Here is a 14,106-nt window from a genome sequence, read left to right on the forward strand (position 1 = left end):
AAAGTTAAAATCTGGTGGCCTAATGGTTAGGACTCTGGGCTCCCACTGCCATGACCCAGGTTCAACCCCTGGTTGCACAACTCAGATCCTGCAAGCCATGCTGCACGGCCAAAAAAAAAAGTTAAAATCTGACTACATTTATACAGAGTATTGGAACAGTGAAGGGAATTTTGAGGCTGTTTGTACTAATAGGTTTAATTTAGCAGAACTGCAGTCAGTTTTTGCAAAGGGTTTGTTTGTTACATTAAAATCCAGAGTACTTAGAAAAGGATGTTACACTTGTAAGTTAAATGTTAAATATCTGAAAAATTTTGACCAAGTTTGTAAAAAGGGACCAAACTGACAGCGGACTGCTAAATTTTGTTACTTATGCTCAGGATACGCTTAGGAAGAACCAGGATTTTTTAATTTAATGAATTACTAAACCCTGTACCCCGATAACCCCCGGGACTGCGTGGGTCCGCCCCTGGCTCGGAGCCACGCCCCTGGTTCATAGCCCCGCCCACGGGCCCCCGCCCCCTCTCGGGGTCCGCCGCTAGAGGCAGAGTCTTTCGCGCACGCGCGGGCCGCGCTGCGGAAGCTTGGAGCGTCGGAACCCTTGTGTAGGTCGCGGGCCCGGCGGAGAAGTCCGTTGATGGAGCGGTCCGCGGCGCTGCGCGGAGCTCGGGACGCGGCGCCATGAGGCTCACCACGCGCGCGCTGTGCGGCGCCGCCCGGACCGCCTGGCGGGAGAGTTTCCCCCTAGACGGTCGCGACGTGGCGCGCTGGTTCCCGGGCCACATGGCCAAGGGTGAGGTCCGGCGAGACGCGGCGGGGCCCACGCTGTTTACCCTGCTCTTCGCGGGTCGCCCGCGAGCGGGGAGGGCGGGGGTCGCAAGGCCCTTCTGCCACTCGGCTCCTGAAGCCTCAGTTTACACATCTGCTTTGGAAAAGATAAATTCCTGACGTTACTTTGGAGACTAGATGAAGTAGGGGTAGGAAAGCACTTTACAAGTTGTATTCAGCTATTCAGTCACCTCAAAACCTTTGAGACGTAGATCGAGTTTGTTGTCTTCTGCCCAAACCTCTCTGGGAGTTTCTTACCGTTTATCTGTCAAAGTTTGGCCCCAAGAAGACATGTAGGGCGGGTCCAGCCCTTCCCCGTGTGACGGATTGCCACGCTCCCCCTGCTCCCGCCCCCTTTGGCGCCTGCTCTGCCAGGCTCGGTGACGGGTGCTCCGCGCGTCGGTGCTCGGGAGGGACGGGGCGCCCGCGGGGGGCGGCATGTGGGGTGAGGTGAGATGTCTGAGGATGTGCATAAATGACAGGGCTTGGCTGTGGGAGGGGAGGCTGAGGGGCGGTGTCACTGCTGAGCCGCAGAAGAGGAGCATTGTTGTGTTCCTAGTGCGGGGTGAGTTCAGTGCCTTGTGTGTGCGTCGTCCAGGGTGAGTGGCTGAGGTTGGTACCTACACCATCGTCATCTCCACACAGTACTGAGGGCCCCATGAGTCAGTTAGTCAGTGTTTCTCTGCTTTATAAAGACCCATAGAGGTTAAATATTCCACCTAGAGTCGCCCACTTGTGGAAGTGGTGTAGACGGATGGGCTCTGACCTCACCCTGTGATGTGCAGGTGTCCCTCAGGCAGGGACCTGAACTTTCTCTCCTGAGCCACCAGGGTTGAATTTGAAGGAGACACAGTTATTGTTTAATAGAGCACTGCACTCAGATGTATTCATTTTAGGTTGTTTATGATGGTGTGTCATTCTTGACAGTTCAACTTAAATCTTCTACCTCTCTTAAAAGGCCATGGACCCCTTTCTTCCCTTAAGCGTCCTTCTTCTGTTTTCCAGGGCTGAAGAAGATGCAGAGCAGCCTAAAGCTGGTGGACTGTATCATCGAGGTCCATGATGCCCGGATATCCTTTGGTGCTTGTGACATTGTGACTTATAATAAGCAACACATATTTGGTCTGTGTCCTGGTTCTGGCACAGAGCTCCTGAAAGTCTTGGAATTTCCTAAGTGAGGAGCTCGTTAAGGTGTCTTTTGTTATGTTAATGAGGTGATTTTGGAAAAGACCCTAAGTAACCTAAGGTGGGGAGCTGGTTGCTGGGGGAACCAACCTTGATATGGGAGCCCTAGAACTTTCAGTCCTACCCTCTGACCTTATGGAAAGGAGAGGGGCTGGAGATAGAGTTCAGTTACCCAAGGCCAGTGATTCATTCTGTCCTGCCTGTGTAATGAAGCCGCTGTAAAAACCCAAAAGGTTGAGGGGTGGGCTGGGGACAGCTTCTGGGTTGGTGAGGTGTCGAGATGCAGGCATAGTGGCATATAGAGGGAATGGAAGCTCCGGGTCCCTTCCCCGTCCCTCGCCCTATACATGTTTTCCATCTGGCTATTCCACAGTTAGGTCTTCTTATAATAAGCCTGATCTAGTAAGTAAAATGTTTCTCTTAATTCCTTGAGCCAGTCTGGCAGACTGATATTGCTAGGACCCAAGTAGGGGGTCGTAGGAACCCTCCTTCCATAGCCCGTTGGTCAGACAGCATGTTGGTTGTCACCAGGTGACCACCTCGACTTGCAGTTGGTGTCTGAAGTGGGGGGTGGTAGCAGTCCTGAGCCCTTAACCTGTGGGGTCTGATGTCATCTCCAGGTAGATAGTGGCAGAACTGAGTTGAATACTAGGACACCCAGCTGGTGGTGGTGGAGGATTGCTTGGTGGTGAGGGACGTCCCCCAACCCCATAGGCATTGGGTGCAGAACTGTAGTGCAGGGGAGACCCTCCTGAGTCAAGCAGGAGGCATTCCTGGCTTGTTACCTTGTTTCCGTCTACCTCCTCTGGTCCCTGCTCTGGTCCAGTCAGCACCACAGTGGTCAGCAGCGTCACCTGTCATAATTATTGGCATTTGAAGCAGTGGTTCTCAGTCCTCGTTACGCATGAGAATTCCCCCAGGAGGCTTTTGAAAATACCGATATCTGGGCCCCTTTACAGGCCAGTGAACCAGAATCTCTGTGGGGCCCAGAAAGCTCCCCTTTGATACGCAGGTGGCATCGTTTCTTTCAGACCTCTGCCTGGCACGCCCAGGCCTTCCAACCCAGTCCAGGTGGGATATGAAACCTCCATTAAAACGTTCCTGCCAACCAGACTTTTCCCGCTGTACTTGAGGCGTGGATTGGCAAGATGTAACCATCTCGCTCAGTATACTTTTCAGAGCCTGCTTTTGTTGTACTTATCTGAGCTGTGTTTAGATTTTCCTTGTATGGCGAAGGTGTTGGCTTGAGAGTCATTGCCATCCCTAGGGTGGAGGGCGAGGGACTGTTTTCTCTGTTTCAAAGGCCTGTGGGAATTTCTCTACTGTAGGCTAAATGTATCAGTTCGTACGATACCTCATGCCAGTCAGAAGGGCTTACTGGCAGTTATATGTCTGATTATTGGAAAACAATGAAACCTGCCCTTACTGCTCCGTGTGCTGTGATGAGAGGCCACCTCTGCTCCTTTAGTCTCTAGACGTTCTGATTTCTCCTCCAGGTCGGCGCCGTGAGGGAGTCTGGAGGCTTTCAGCGTTATGAATTAGCACAGGCTTGGTTAACCTCTGAGGGAAGAGGGCTGTTTACGGAAAGTCCCTTTGTTGTGTGGGTGAGGACACAGCACTTGACTGGGTGCCTAGACCCAGGGCACGTTGAGGCCTTGGCCTCGTAGTAGACAAGCACCAGGTAGGGGCCGAGTGCTCACGAGATGAAGACACAGACAGACCTCCCTCCTGCCTGGGTCCGTGTCACAGGAGGTGGCACTTGGCAGTGAGCGCCAAGGGCCCCTGGCTGAGGGAAAAAGGGCCTGCCCATGGCAGTAAGGAGGCAGGTTCACTGGAGGTCTTCCTGGGAACTCCAGAGGGTGGCGGCGGTGGGTGGCGGCGGTGGTCTGACATATACTAGTTAGGACTCTGTGGGAGGGACTTTTTTTGAGCCATCAGATCATTTTGGCAACTGAACAATGGTCTAGTCGTAAAACCTTCCAGTGAGCTTTGTTTTTGCCACCGTCGTTCCTGTTTGAGAAGCCACTTGAGAGCCACCGCCCTGTCTGTGCTCTGCCTCTTGTCCACAGGAAGTGGCGAGGGGCCTGCAGTGGCTCCGTGGCACTGGCGGGGCAGGCACGATGGGGGGTTGGTCTTGGTGGGAGGCTGGGAGGCTGGGCTGGCCCGAGCTCGCTTGCTCCCAGACCAGGCTTCCTCTGCCCTGTCCCTTCTGAAGGTTTCCTTTCGAAGGTGGTCCAGTCTGCGTAACAAGACAAGGCAAAGTACATTAATTGGCTGGTAAAGCTTTGAAGGAATTTTGCCTTAATTTTGCCACATCCCACTTTCAGGCCGAAACCCTCTGTTTCAGGAGACCCTTGGGCTTAAGCCTCACTTGCTCGTCCTCAACAAGATGGACCTGGCGGATATGAAGGAGCAGCAGGTAATGCCCTGCAGGGCCTTCAGCGTGAGCGCCCCTGAGTCGGACCGGATCACTGGGCGGACGTGGTGTCAGGCCGCCCGGGCCTGCCGGCTTTAGCAAACTACCCTTTGTTTAACTCATGATCCAAGTGATCGAAGCGTGCGCCTCCTGTAGCAGGTGGCCGGGAGGTGCGGCTGGGCCGGAGCCGAGCGCCCCACGTGGCGGCTGCTGGACCCGCGAGGCTGCGAGCACGTGGGTCGTAGTTGCTGCTGTGAGGCCGACGTCCACGTTTTATTTCACTTTCATTTGCTAACGTTTCTGTTGCCTCATGAGGTGAGTGGCCGTCCCCTGGACAGCGCTGGCCTGGAGGCCTCCTCGTGGCTGCATTTGCCCCTGGTGTCCTCACTGGCCAGCCCCATGGCTTCCCAGACCCCTGGCTGACCTGTGGGCTGCCTGCTGCCCACCGAGTGATCTGGAAGCTGGAAGGTGGGTGGCCCAAAGCAGCTAGGGGATTTCCCTGAGCCCTGTGGGACGGGGATACAGTGACCAGGCCGGGGGTATGTTTCGCCTTGTCCCTGAGTAAGAGAAACGTGAAGATTCAGGAAATGTTACTTGTGAAGTGTTCTCTTTTTTTCTTGCTGTTATCAAATCCTTTGTAAAGAGTAGGTGTCAGAATCTTGAAATCAAGCCAGTTTTTTTCTTTTGTGGAGCTTTTCCTTTCACAGCAGCAAGAACACGTTCCTGGTTTCTTAGTTGGCTGTGGTACATTGAGTTATTTAAACCCCTGCCACAGGCCTGTAGCACCCGATTTCCAGGGAAATGCAAGTGCTGAAGCCACAGGGTGCTTCGTTCATTGAGAACCTGAGCGGAAGACGTCGCCCATCAGGACTCTGCCCCTGCCATGCAGGCTGCGCGTCTGCTCACTGAAATCCCTCCTGCCGAGCGCGCTCCGCTCTGAGAACAGAACCCCATGGGTTTCACTGCAGGGGCAGTTGTAGTTACTGGTGATCACAAGTTTTCAGCTGCTTTGCTTCGCTGAGACTTGGGTCGTATCACCCATCAGTTGTTCCTGCTCCAAAATGCTGATTTTTGTGGAGTGACGGGCACACTAGGTGGCCTGACAAGGGGACACAGGGGTGGGGGGGTCTCACCTGTGGGAGGCGGCTGGGGTGTTTGCCCCTCCTCTCAGGTGCTGCGGCCAAGGGCTTGGGGAGGAGAGGAGAGGAGAAGCCCCCAGGGTGGCCCCTCTGTGTCTGCCTCTGTGGAGTGGGTGGCAGCGTCCCGTGCAAATTTGTACACTTGAAGCACAGCTTCACATGTGTCTTTGTGATGGCCTGACCTTAATCTGTGTCCTCATAACAAATAACATAAATGAGTAAAACTAAATGAATTAATGAACGATTTCTTTGTTCCTTTAAGTAAATCAGTAGCTGATCAAACAGTGCAATACTGGTTGTAAAAATATCAGTCATGCACTGATTTTGCTTCATGTTATGGCCAGTAAGTTCATATTAACCTTAGTTTACTTTGGGGCTTTTAAAGTATTCCTTGTAGTTTGTAATCGGATGGGGTTCAGAGCTTAGTTTCAGTGGAGCTTGTTGTGCGGAAGCTCATTAGGAGGAGTGGGAGTGATGGTGCAACCAGACAGAGACCAGCGCTGAGCAGTTCCAGTGCTGGGAGTGACTTGGAATGACCTGGTGTGGCCTCCTCTCCCTGTGTCCTCACATGGAGCCAGCCTCCCAGGGCCACCCCGGGGCCAGGCTGCCCTCCTTGGACGTCTCCTCAGGCAGCCTGTCCCTGGTGCTGCATTGCCCCTCGCGCTGCCCGGTGGGCCCAGCCTCCTCCCTGAGTCCCCGGCCGCTACGGCTCTGGGCTGGTGAGCAGATCTTGGGCTTTAGCGTATGACACTGCCCATATCTTCATTTAGTGTTTAAAATGGAAATTTCATCTTGTCTCTTTCAGAAAATTATACAACACTTAGAAGGAGAAGGCCTAAAAAATGTCATTTTTACCAACTGTGTGAAGGATGAAAATATCAAGCAGGTGGGTTTTTTTTCTGTTTTGTGCTCTAATGCTTCTGCTTAAATACGTTAAAGAAATGCCACGAATTAGGTTGTGCTTCCATAAGAAGCACAGTGTCGGAGACGACCCGTAATTGCTTGGGCTCTGGGCACGCTCATCTCCCGGTGCCGAGGGCAGCACGGGCCTGACGGCTGACGGTGGGAAGGGAGCAGAGTCAGCCTGTGAGACACGTTCCGGGGTCATAAGGTGGAAGGGCCTGTGGAGGGTCTAGTGCCTGTTTTCCCAGTTGTATTTGAGAATTTCACCGGCTGACGTGCATCTTGTTAGCAGGTGCTGGCAGTCACAGCCGTCGCCCCATGGGGTCTGTCCTGCTGGCTCCTGGTGGAGGGACGAGGTGGGGCACAGGCGACCCCCACCCCCGCCCGCCGTAGCGCAGCCTGAACCTTGACGTGTTTGGACCTGAGCTGTCCGGTGCTGGGCGCTGGAGTGTCCACCTCCAGAAGCTAAGGGTGGCCAGTTCCCCCAGGAAAGTGCCTATGGTCTGTTTCTTGCAGATAATCCCGAAGGTCACGGAGTTGGTTGGGAGCAGCTACCGCTATCACCGAGGAGAGGTTGGTGGTGGGCCAGTGCCAGCTGTGGGACGTCCCTCCCGCTGGGGAGCCCCAGACCCAGCGCTGAGCACAGCCTGCGGAGCCCCCTGTCCTCCGGGTCTCAGTAGGTGGGTGGGCAGGGCCAGTGCAGCGACTGTCCTTCCTGTTAAGCTGGCCTGGGCGTGTGTGGGTCTGGGGGGTCTGGCTGGGCCGCTGATCCCTGCTCTCGCGCCTGCAGAACCTGGAGTACTGCATCATGGTGATTGGGGTCCCCAACGTGGGCAAGTCGTCGCTCATCAACTCCCTGCGGAGGCAGCACCTCAGGAAAGGTAGTTCCCCGGGGCAGGCTCTGGTTCTCGTGCTGGGACGAACTTCAGAGCTCGAGACCCCAGCTCGTCAGGGGGTCTTTTCCCACCAGGAGGAGGTGACAGCCTGGCATGCAGTCAGCTGGTGAGACACAGTCATTCCCTTATACATTTTATACTTCATTCGCGTTCTCTCTTCAAAACTAAATGCTTAATTATAGTGTTTAGTATATGCGATGACTTTTCTAAATGTTGGTAATCTCGTCCCTTCTTTTATCTGTCTCTGACCCGCTGTGCTCAAGGTGTGTAGGAAACGTGGGGTGAGATGTCAGGCCGGGACCTGGGGAGGGGGAGCCCCAGACCTGTGTCCTTGTCCCACGCCTCTCAACTTTTGAGACCAAGTCTGCATGAGCGTGTCCTTCGGGAACCACCCCAAAGCCCGAACAGTGCCAGACCGTCATCTCGGGCTGTTTCGCTGCCAACTGGAGAGCTGTTACAGTCAGCTGTTGTTTTGTTTATTTTTCTTTAGTTGTGGCTTTAAAAAACATCATTGGCATTAAGTACGTTAAGTGCTGTGCAACCATCACACCACCTATTTCCAGATTTTTCCACCATCTCAAGCGGAAACTCTAGACATAAATGGTAACCGCCCTCCTGAGCTCCTGGGAACCTCTGGTCTACTTTCTGTCGTGTGGATTTGACAGCTGCGGTGTCACATAACTAGAATCACAGGATTTGACCTGTGTCAGGCTTATTTCACGGAGCCTAACTCTACAGGGTCCATCCGTGTTGTAGCGTGATTCATAATTTCCTTCCTTTTTCGGGCTGAATAATCTCTGTGGTGTGGACGGACCACATTTCGTTTATCCATCCGTGTGCCGACGGATGCATGTGTCCCTTTGTTCTTGTGTTGATTCAGCAGAGGGTGCAGAGTCTGCTTGGGACACACCCTGAGCTGGGCCCCAGGGCAGCCAGTGTTCAGAGCACAGGCGGCCTCTTGGTCAGGAGTGGCCCCACCGACAGGCTCTTCTGGGTGGCGTGGGGGCAGATGCTTGGGACCCGGTCTTGCAGGGAGGAAGGTGATGGCGGCGGGCAGCTCCGGTCCAGACGTCACGGCCGTTGCTCAGCAGGTGCTGGGCCACTCTCAGGGCCGGGAGGCAGTTCTCTCCTGGTGTTAGGGGCCCTCCAGGTCTCCACGTGTGTCGTTGCTCATTCTGTAGGTTACCTGCCTGTGTGTTTAACAGACACTGACACCCTCTTTTATCCTGCAGGAAAAGCCACCAGGGTGGGCGGCGAGCCTGGGATCACCAGAGCTGTGATGTCCAGGATTCAGGTAGGGGCCCTCGGCCGCCAGGCCTCCACCGCCCCTTCCCTCTGCTCTGTCTGCCAAGCGCTGCCCCAGTCCTCACAGCAAGCCTGGGGGAGGGCACAGGTGCCACTGCGTCTCACAGGTGAGGGAAGCTGCCCGAGGGCACACAGGGTCAGGGCAGAGCCCGTCCTCCTGGGAGGAGGGCAGCTGCTGGGTTCCTGCTCTTATTCGTTCTCCACGTCTCGCGGGAGTGGCATCCTGTGGGGTAGCTGAGAGCTGGTGGCAGTGACGCCACTGGCGGGCAGGCTCTGGGGCCTCCTCAAGCCTGTGGGGCCCAGCAGAGGGCCTGGCGGGAGGGGCTGCTTGAGGCTGCTCGAGCGGCTGGCCGACTGCCCTCTGTGCCCACAGGTGTGTGAGCGGCCGCTGATGTTCCTGCTGGACACCCCCGGGGTGCTGGCTCCCCGGATCCAAAGCGTGGAGACAGGCCTGAAGCTGGCCTTGTGTGGTGAGCCAGCCCCCAGCAATAGGCCCCCAGGCCCCCAGGCTGGGCGCCTCGTACCAGCCTTGGCCTGGCTGCCACAGAGATGTCCAGAGCTGTGGTGCAGGACGTCTCGGGCAGCGTGTGTGGTCCTGGCTCACAGGTGACACACTGCAACCTCTGACCCCACCAGTCCTCCTGGCCTGCCCTGGAGGGACGCCCTCCTCCCGTTTAACAGGTGGGGCGGGGCTGGTGGGGGCAGGTCAGGCCACGGCTTGGCCTCCTCAGCGGCACGTGTGTGCGCTCACCCTTGCTGCCCGTTCCCAGGAACCGTGCTGGACCACCTGGTGGGCGAGGAGACCCTGGCTGACTACCTTCTCTACACCCTCAACAGGCGCCAGCTCTTGGGGTGAGTGTGGGAAGGCGGGCCCTTCCTCTCCCATCCCAGACAAACGTGACTGAAAAAACAGCACTGTTAAAGTACTGTAGACAGACAGTGTGCAGTCCTTTAAAGTGTACAGTTTAATAGACGTGTGAAAGCGTTACACAGTCCAGAAAAGCCCCCCAATTCTTCGGCTGCTTTGTAGCCCCTCCTCCCCGCCCCTTCCTGCCCCATCTGCTTCCCATCACCTAGCATCTCACGAGTGGAGCCACATGGTGTGGACTCCCTGCTCAGCCCCGTCGTCTCGGGACTCATCCGTGCTCTAACACTGGTCACCACTGGGAGGTTTCATTGTGCAGACATCTGGTCGGCTCGTTCTCGCTGCTGAGGACGGTGTGAGCGCCAGTGTCCCTTGGGGCCCCAGAGCTGTCCTTTATCACAGGGGTCCCCAACCCCCAGGGGACCCGGTACCGGTTTGTGGCCTGTTAGGAACCGGGCCGCACAGCGGGTGATGAGCGGCGCGTGAGCGAGTGAAGCTTCCTCTGCCGCTCCCCGTCGCTTGCGTTACCGCCTGAGCCACCCCATCTCCCCCCCGACCCCGTCCGTGGAAAAACTGTCTTCCACGAAACCAGTCCCTGGTGCCAAAAAGGTTGGGGACCCGCTGCTTTATCACCTTGAGGACATCAGTCACAGGTTATCGACTGTCCCCAAAGCACCAGCTTTTGGTTTCATTGACTTTCTCTGTTCTCGTTCTTCTTGGTTGCTGTTGGTTGATTGCTGTTCGGTCCTTGTTCCTTCCTTGTTTCCGTGTTCCTGACTCTCTTCCCGTTTGTGCTGCCCGTGGGGAGACGGGCTCTCCCACCACCGCCTGGGCTGCTCTCTTCCCCGCTGGCCTGGCAGCAGCTACTTCATGAGTTTCCAGGCCCCGTTGTTGGGGGTGCAAAGCTTCAGGGGGTCGTTGGGTTCTCCTGGTGGTTTGAGGACGTGACCCCCTTTATCCTTCAAGAGAGTGTCTGTGTGCTCATCTTTCCTGTCGCTTTACTTTGAGCTTGTGCGTCTTTACTTTTAAAATGTGTTTATCGGCTGCTTGTAGTTGGGCCTTGCTGTGTACCCAGTGTGACCGTCTCTGCTTTCATTTTGGGTAGACCATTTACATCTGATGTGATCCCTGATGTTAGGTTTACACCTGTCATCTTGCCATTTGTCCCAACTATTCTTTGTTCTTTTTTTCCTCTCTCTCTCTGGCCTGTTTTATGATTCCCCTTTGTCAGCTTGTTACCTGTAACTTTGGAGGAGGTAGCTTTAGGGTTTGTAGAACATTTTTCGGGGGTGTTAATGCCGAGTGTGGTGTGAGGGCCTTTCCACTCTCCTCACCCTCACCTCTGGGCCGGTCTTGTCACACGTTTTGCTTTTATGTAGCAGACGTGCTGCCGAGCTTTGTTTACACACAGATGTAAAGTGAAGACTCGATCTCGGCAGTTTACTCTGAGCCTCGCCAGTCATGGCTCCTCGTCTGTGTGTGGACCTGCCCTCCCTCTGGGGCCATCTTCCTGTCCGAGGGTTTCCTGTGACGCTCACGGTGATGCAGGTTGCTGTTTGTCCGAAGATGTGCTCATCTCATCTTAGTTTTTGAAGGGCGTTTGCCCTGCGTGTAGAATTCTAGATGGATGGATTTCCTCAGTCCCGCAGAGCGGCTGTTGTTCCTGATGAGAAGTCTGTCTGTCTGTCTTTGTTCTCTGTATTCATGACCCTCTGGCTGCTGTTAAGATTTCTCTTTATCAAGTTTTTGAGCGATTTATGGCGCTGGGCCTTGGTGTGGTTTTCTTCATGTTTCTTGTGCTTTTCGTTCCTCGAGTTCTCGCATCTGTGGTTGTGTAGTTTGTGTCACATTCGGATGATCTCTGGCCATTCTTCCTCTCTCCCAGGACTCCACTACCCAGGCGCTAGCCGCAGGTGCCGCCGGCTCGGCAGTGCTGGCTCTCCAGTTCCCTCACCCTCTCTGCTGCAGAATCTGACCTGCTTTAATCCCCTGAGTGTGTGTTTCATAGTGCTTTCCTCTAGATACTCGATTTGGATCATTTTTTTTTTACTATCTTCTGTGTGTTTTCTTAACTTTGTAACCACAGGGAACGCAGTTCTAATAACTGATTCAATGTCTGGGAATTCTAACATCTGGAGCAGTTTCAGGTAATTGGTTTTCTCCTTGTAATGGCTCTGTTTTCCTGCTGTGTGTGCCTGACAGCTTTTGACGGGGAGCAGGCACGTGAATCGGACCTTTCTGGTGACAGGTGTCTTTATATTCCTGTTCTGGGACCGTTATTTGGAAACACTTTGGTCCTTTTGGGCCTTCCTTTTACGGTTTGTCAGGTGGGCCTGGAATAGTTCCCAGGGCGCCCCGCCCCCTCCCCAGCCTGTGGATCTTGGGTTCCGTCTGTCCCGGCTGCTCCCCTCCTGCCTCTTGGGTGGCTCTTCCTGGCCTCTGGCCTTGGGAAACTTGCTCTGCTGACCATCTGAGGGTGGCTGTCTGCCAGTTTCCCGAGCCCTCTCCCTGGGCAGCTCTGCCCTGTCTGACTCGCCTGCAGCCGGCAGCTGCCCTGGTCCCCAGCGCCGTCTCTCCGCTCCGGGCTCCCCGGGGCCCCTCCCTGCACTCCTTCTTCCCATGGCTACACTCTTTGTGGCCTGATGTCTGGGCCTTGAAAACCATTGTTGTATGAAGTTTTGGTTGTTTCTTCCTTTTTTGTTATTCCAGGTGGCGAGTAGACCCAGTCCCTGTTAGCCCATTTGCATGGAAGTGGGATTTGACATATGTGGGTTTTTTTGGGTTTTGGTTTTTTTTGGCTGCACGTGGCTAAGCGTGTGGGATCTTGGTTCCCCAGTCAGGGATTGAACCCGTGCCCCCTGCACTGGAAGCATGGAGTCTTAACCACTGGACCGCCAGGGAAGTCCTGGAAGTAGAATTTGAGATGTCATGTTTTGCTTGATGTTCGAGGCATTCAGTTTGGACCTCCGCTGTCCTCGGTGTTTCTGGGAAGCGTGACAGCCGACTCCCTGCGGGTGGCAGGTCTTGGGCGTGTGTGGGTGGGAGTCTTCCTTGCCTTCGATCTCTTGGGGACAGAGGGTCCTGCGCAGCTGCTGCTCTGGGAAGTTTGATTTTGGACGCGCATTCCTCGGGGTTGTCGTTCCGAGATCGGCTCCGATGCTCACGTGGGGTCCAGGCGCGAGGCCTGAGGCCCGTCCGGCCTCCCCCACTCTGCAGCTGCAGCTCACATCGCAGCCCTGCCTGCCCGGCGGGCGGTGAGGGGGAGGGGCCAGCGCAGGTGCTGGTCCAGGGGTCCTGGCCCCGGGGCTCAGGGAGGCACGTGTCCGTGGAAGACGCTGGTCTCCTTTGGCCTCTCAGCCTCTGATGTGCCGCACCCGTCCCATGCTGGCTCTTCCCCCCAGGCCCAGAGCACGAGTCAGTGGGGAATACCGCCGTCCATCTCCGGCCAGCCGCCTAGAGGCACCAATGCAGCCTCGGCAGCAAACTGAGTGTGTGCCAGTGGCCAGGCTGCCATCGTGGGAGGCCAGCTCAGGGCCAGGGGATGACACCGCTGGGAGCAGCAGCCTTTCTGGCCGCCGCACCAGGACCCCGGTGGGGGAGTGGGTCTCGGGCAGCTGGTCGTGGCCACGCGGAAGGCAGGTGTCGGTGAGGCCCCCAGGTCCACGTGGCGGTCACCCGCACCCACGAGGGGTCATTGGTGGAGCTGCTGACCATCGCCCTGTGTACAGGTACGTGCAGCACTATGGCCTGGGTGAGGCCTGCGACGACATCACCAGTGTGCTAAAGCGTGTGGCCGTGAAGCTGAGGAAGACCCAGAAGGTGAAGGTGCTGACGGGCACTGGTGAGACCTGGTGGCCCCAGGCTGGGCTCGGGGGGCGGAGCTTCTGGGGGAGGGGCTCTCGGTCTGGGCTTGGGCTCGGGGCAGGGTGGGCAGGGTGTGCAGGGTGTGCGGGGCGGCCCCACCCTCTTCCTGTGGCTTCTGGAGGCTCCAGCTTCCCAAGTGTGCAGCGCAGGCGCCCACCTGAACGGGCCTGAGGTGGGTGGGCTAGAGCTCCCGAGTGGGGCTCCATCCTTACTGGGCCCTCCTGCTTTCCCCAGGTGACGTCAATGTTGTCCAGCCCAACTACCCTGCGGCCGCCCGAGACTTCCTGCGGGCCTTCCGCAGCGGGGTGCTGGGCCCCGTGATGCTGGACCGGGACCTCCTGCAGGGCCCCCCTGCGGCGGAGCCCTGACTAGTCCAGCAGGAGGGCCTCGCGGCTCCACGGCCAGGGGTGGGCGCCCAGGAGTCCCCTGTCCACAGGCTCCTTGCTGGTCACTGTATACTCCCCGGTCTCTGCTCTAGGAAGGAGGCCATGCCCTCCTGCTGCACAGCCCAGCCCCTGGTTACAGGGGACTGAGCCTGGGTGTGGACATTAGGGCAGTGGACGTCCCTGGGTGCCTGGCGGGGGGAGGAAACGCACTCATGTTCGGTATCTCCTAAATATTCTCTTGAGGAGAAGCTGGTGTTTTCTCAGAAGGAGCTGAAAGTGTAATCTGTAATTTTAAAATTAAAAGCCCTGTCTCTGTGGTTGG

The 14,106-nt window shown here is 56.2% G+C and overlaps 1 protein-coding gene across 2 annotated transcripts; it reads left to right on the forward strand.

The window, feature by feature from the left end:
• The first annotated feature begins 564 nt into the window (after nucleotides 1-564).
• On the forward strand, nucleotides 565-14,105 carry MTG1 (mitochondrial ribosome associated GTPase 1). 2 transcript variants are annotated; one of them, XM_089898399.1, is made up of 11 exons: nucleotides 565-790; nucleotides 1,831-1,895; nucleotides 4,325-4,429; nucleotides 6,371-6,451; nucleotides 6,985-7,041; nucleotides 7,259-7,349; nucleotides 8,597-8,658; nucleotides 9,043-9,139; nucleotides 9,440-9,521; nucleotides 13,263-13,353; nucleotides 13,633-14,105. In XM_089898399.1, the coding sequence occupies exons 1-11, from the start codon at nucleotides 679-681 to the stop codon at nucleotides 13,717-13,719; spliced, it is 930 nt and encodes a 309-aa protein (XP_089754525.1). In that variant the 5' UTR covers nucleotides 565-678; the 3' UTR covers nucleotides 13,720-14,105. The 2 variants fall into 2 exon arrangements, with proteins under 2 accessions (XP_089754525.1, XP_022424067.1); XM_022568359.3 differs by having other exon boundaries at nucleotides 569-790; nucleotides 13,263-13,375.
• The last annotated feature ends 1 nt before the right edge of the window (nucleotide 14,106 follows it).

This window comes from Delphinapterus leucas, chromosome 16 (assembly GCF_059928025.1).
Source record: "Delphinapterus leucas isolate spDelLeu-1000000601 "Yukka" chromosome 16, BTC_Dleu_Yukka2, whole genome shotgun sequence".
Taxonomy (NCBI): Eukaryota; Metazoa; Chordata; class Mammalia; order Artiodactyla; family Monodontidae; genus Delphinapterus; species Delphinapterus leucas.

Excerpts from the sequence above, each read along its gene's own strand:
- MTG1 (XM_022568359.3), top strand. The coding sequence starts at position 679 with ATGAGGCTCACCACGCGCGCGCTGTGCGGCGCCGCCCGGACCGCCTGG. Across the intron at positions 791-1,830 it reads CCCGGGCCACATGGCCAAGG|GGCTGAAGAAGATGCAGAGC; the intron begins GTGAGGTCCGGC and ends TCTGTTTTCCAG. Across the intron at positions 6,452-6,984 it reads AGGATGAAAATATCAAGCAG|ATAATCCCGAAGGTCACGGA; the intron begins GTGGGTTTTTTT and ends TGTTTCTTGCAG.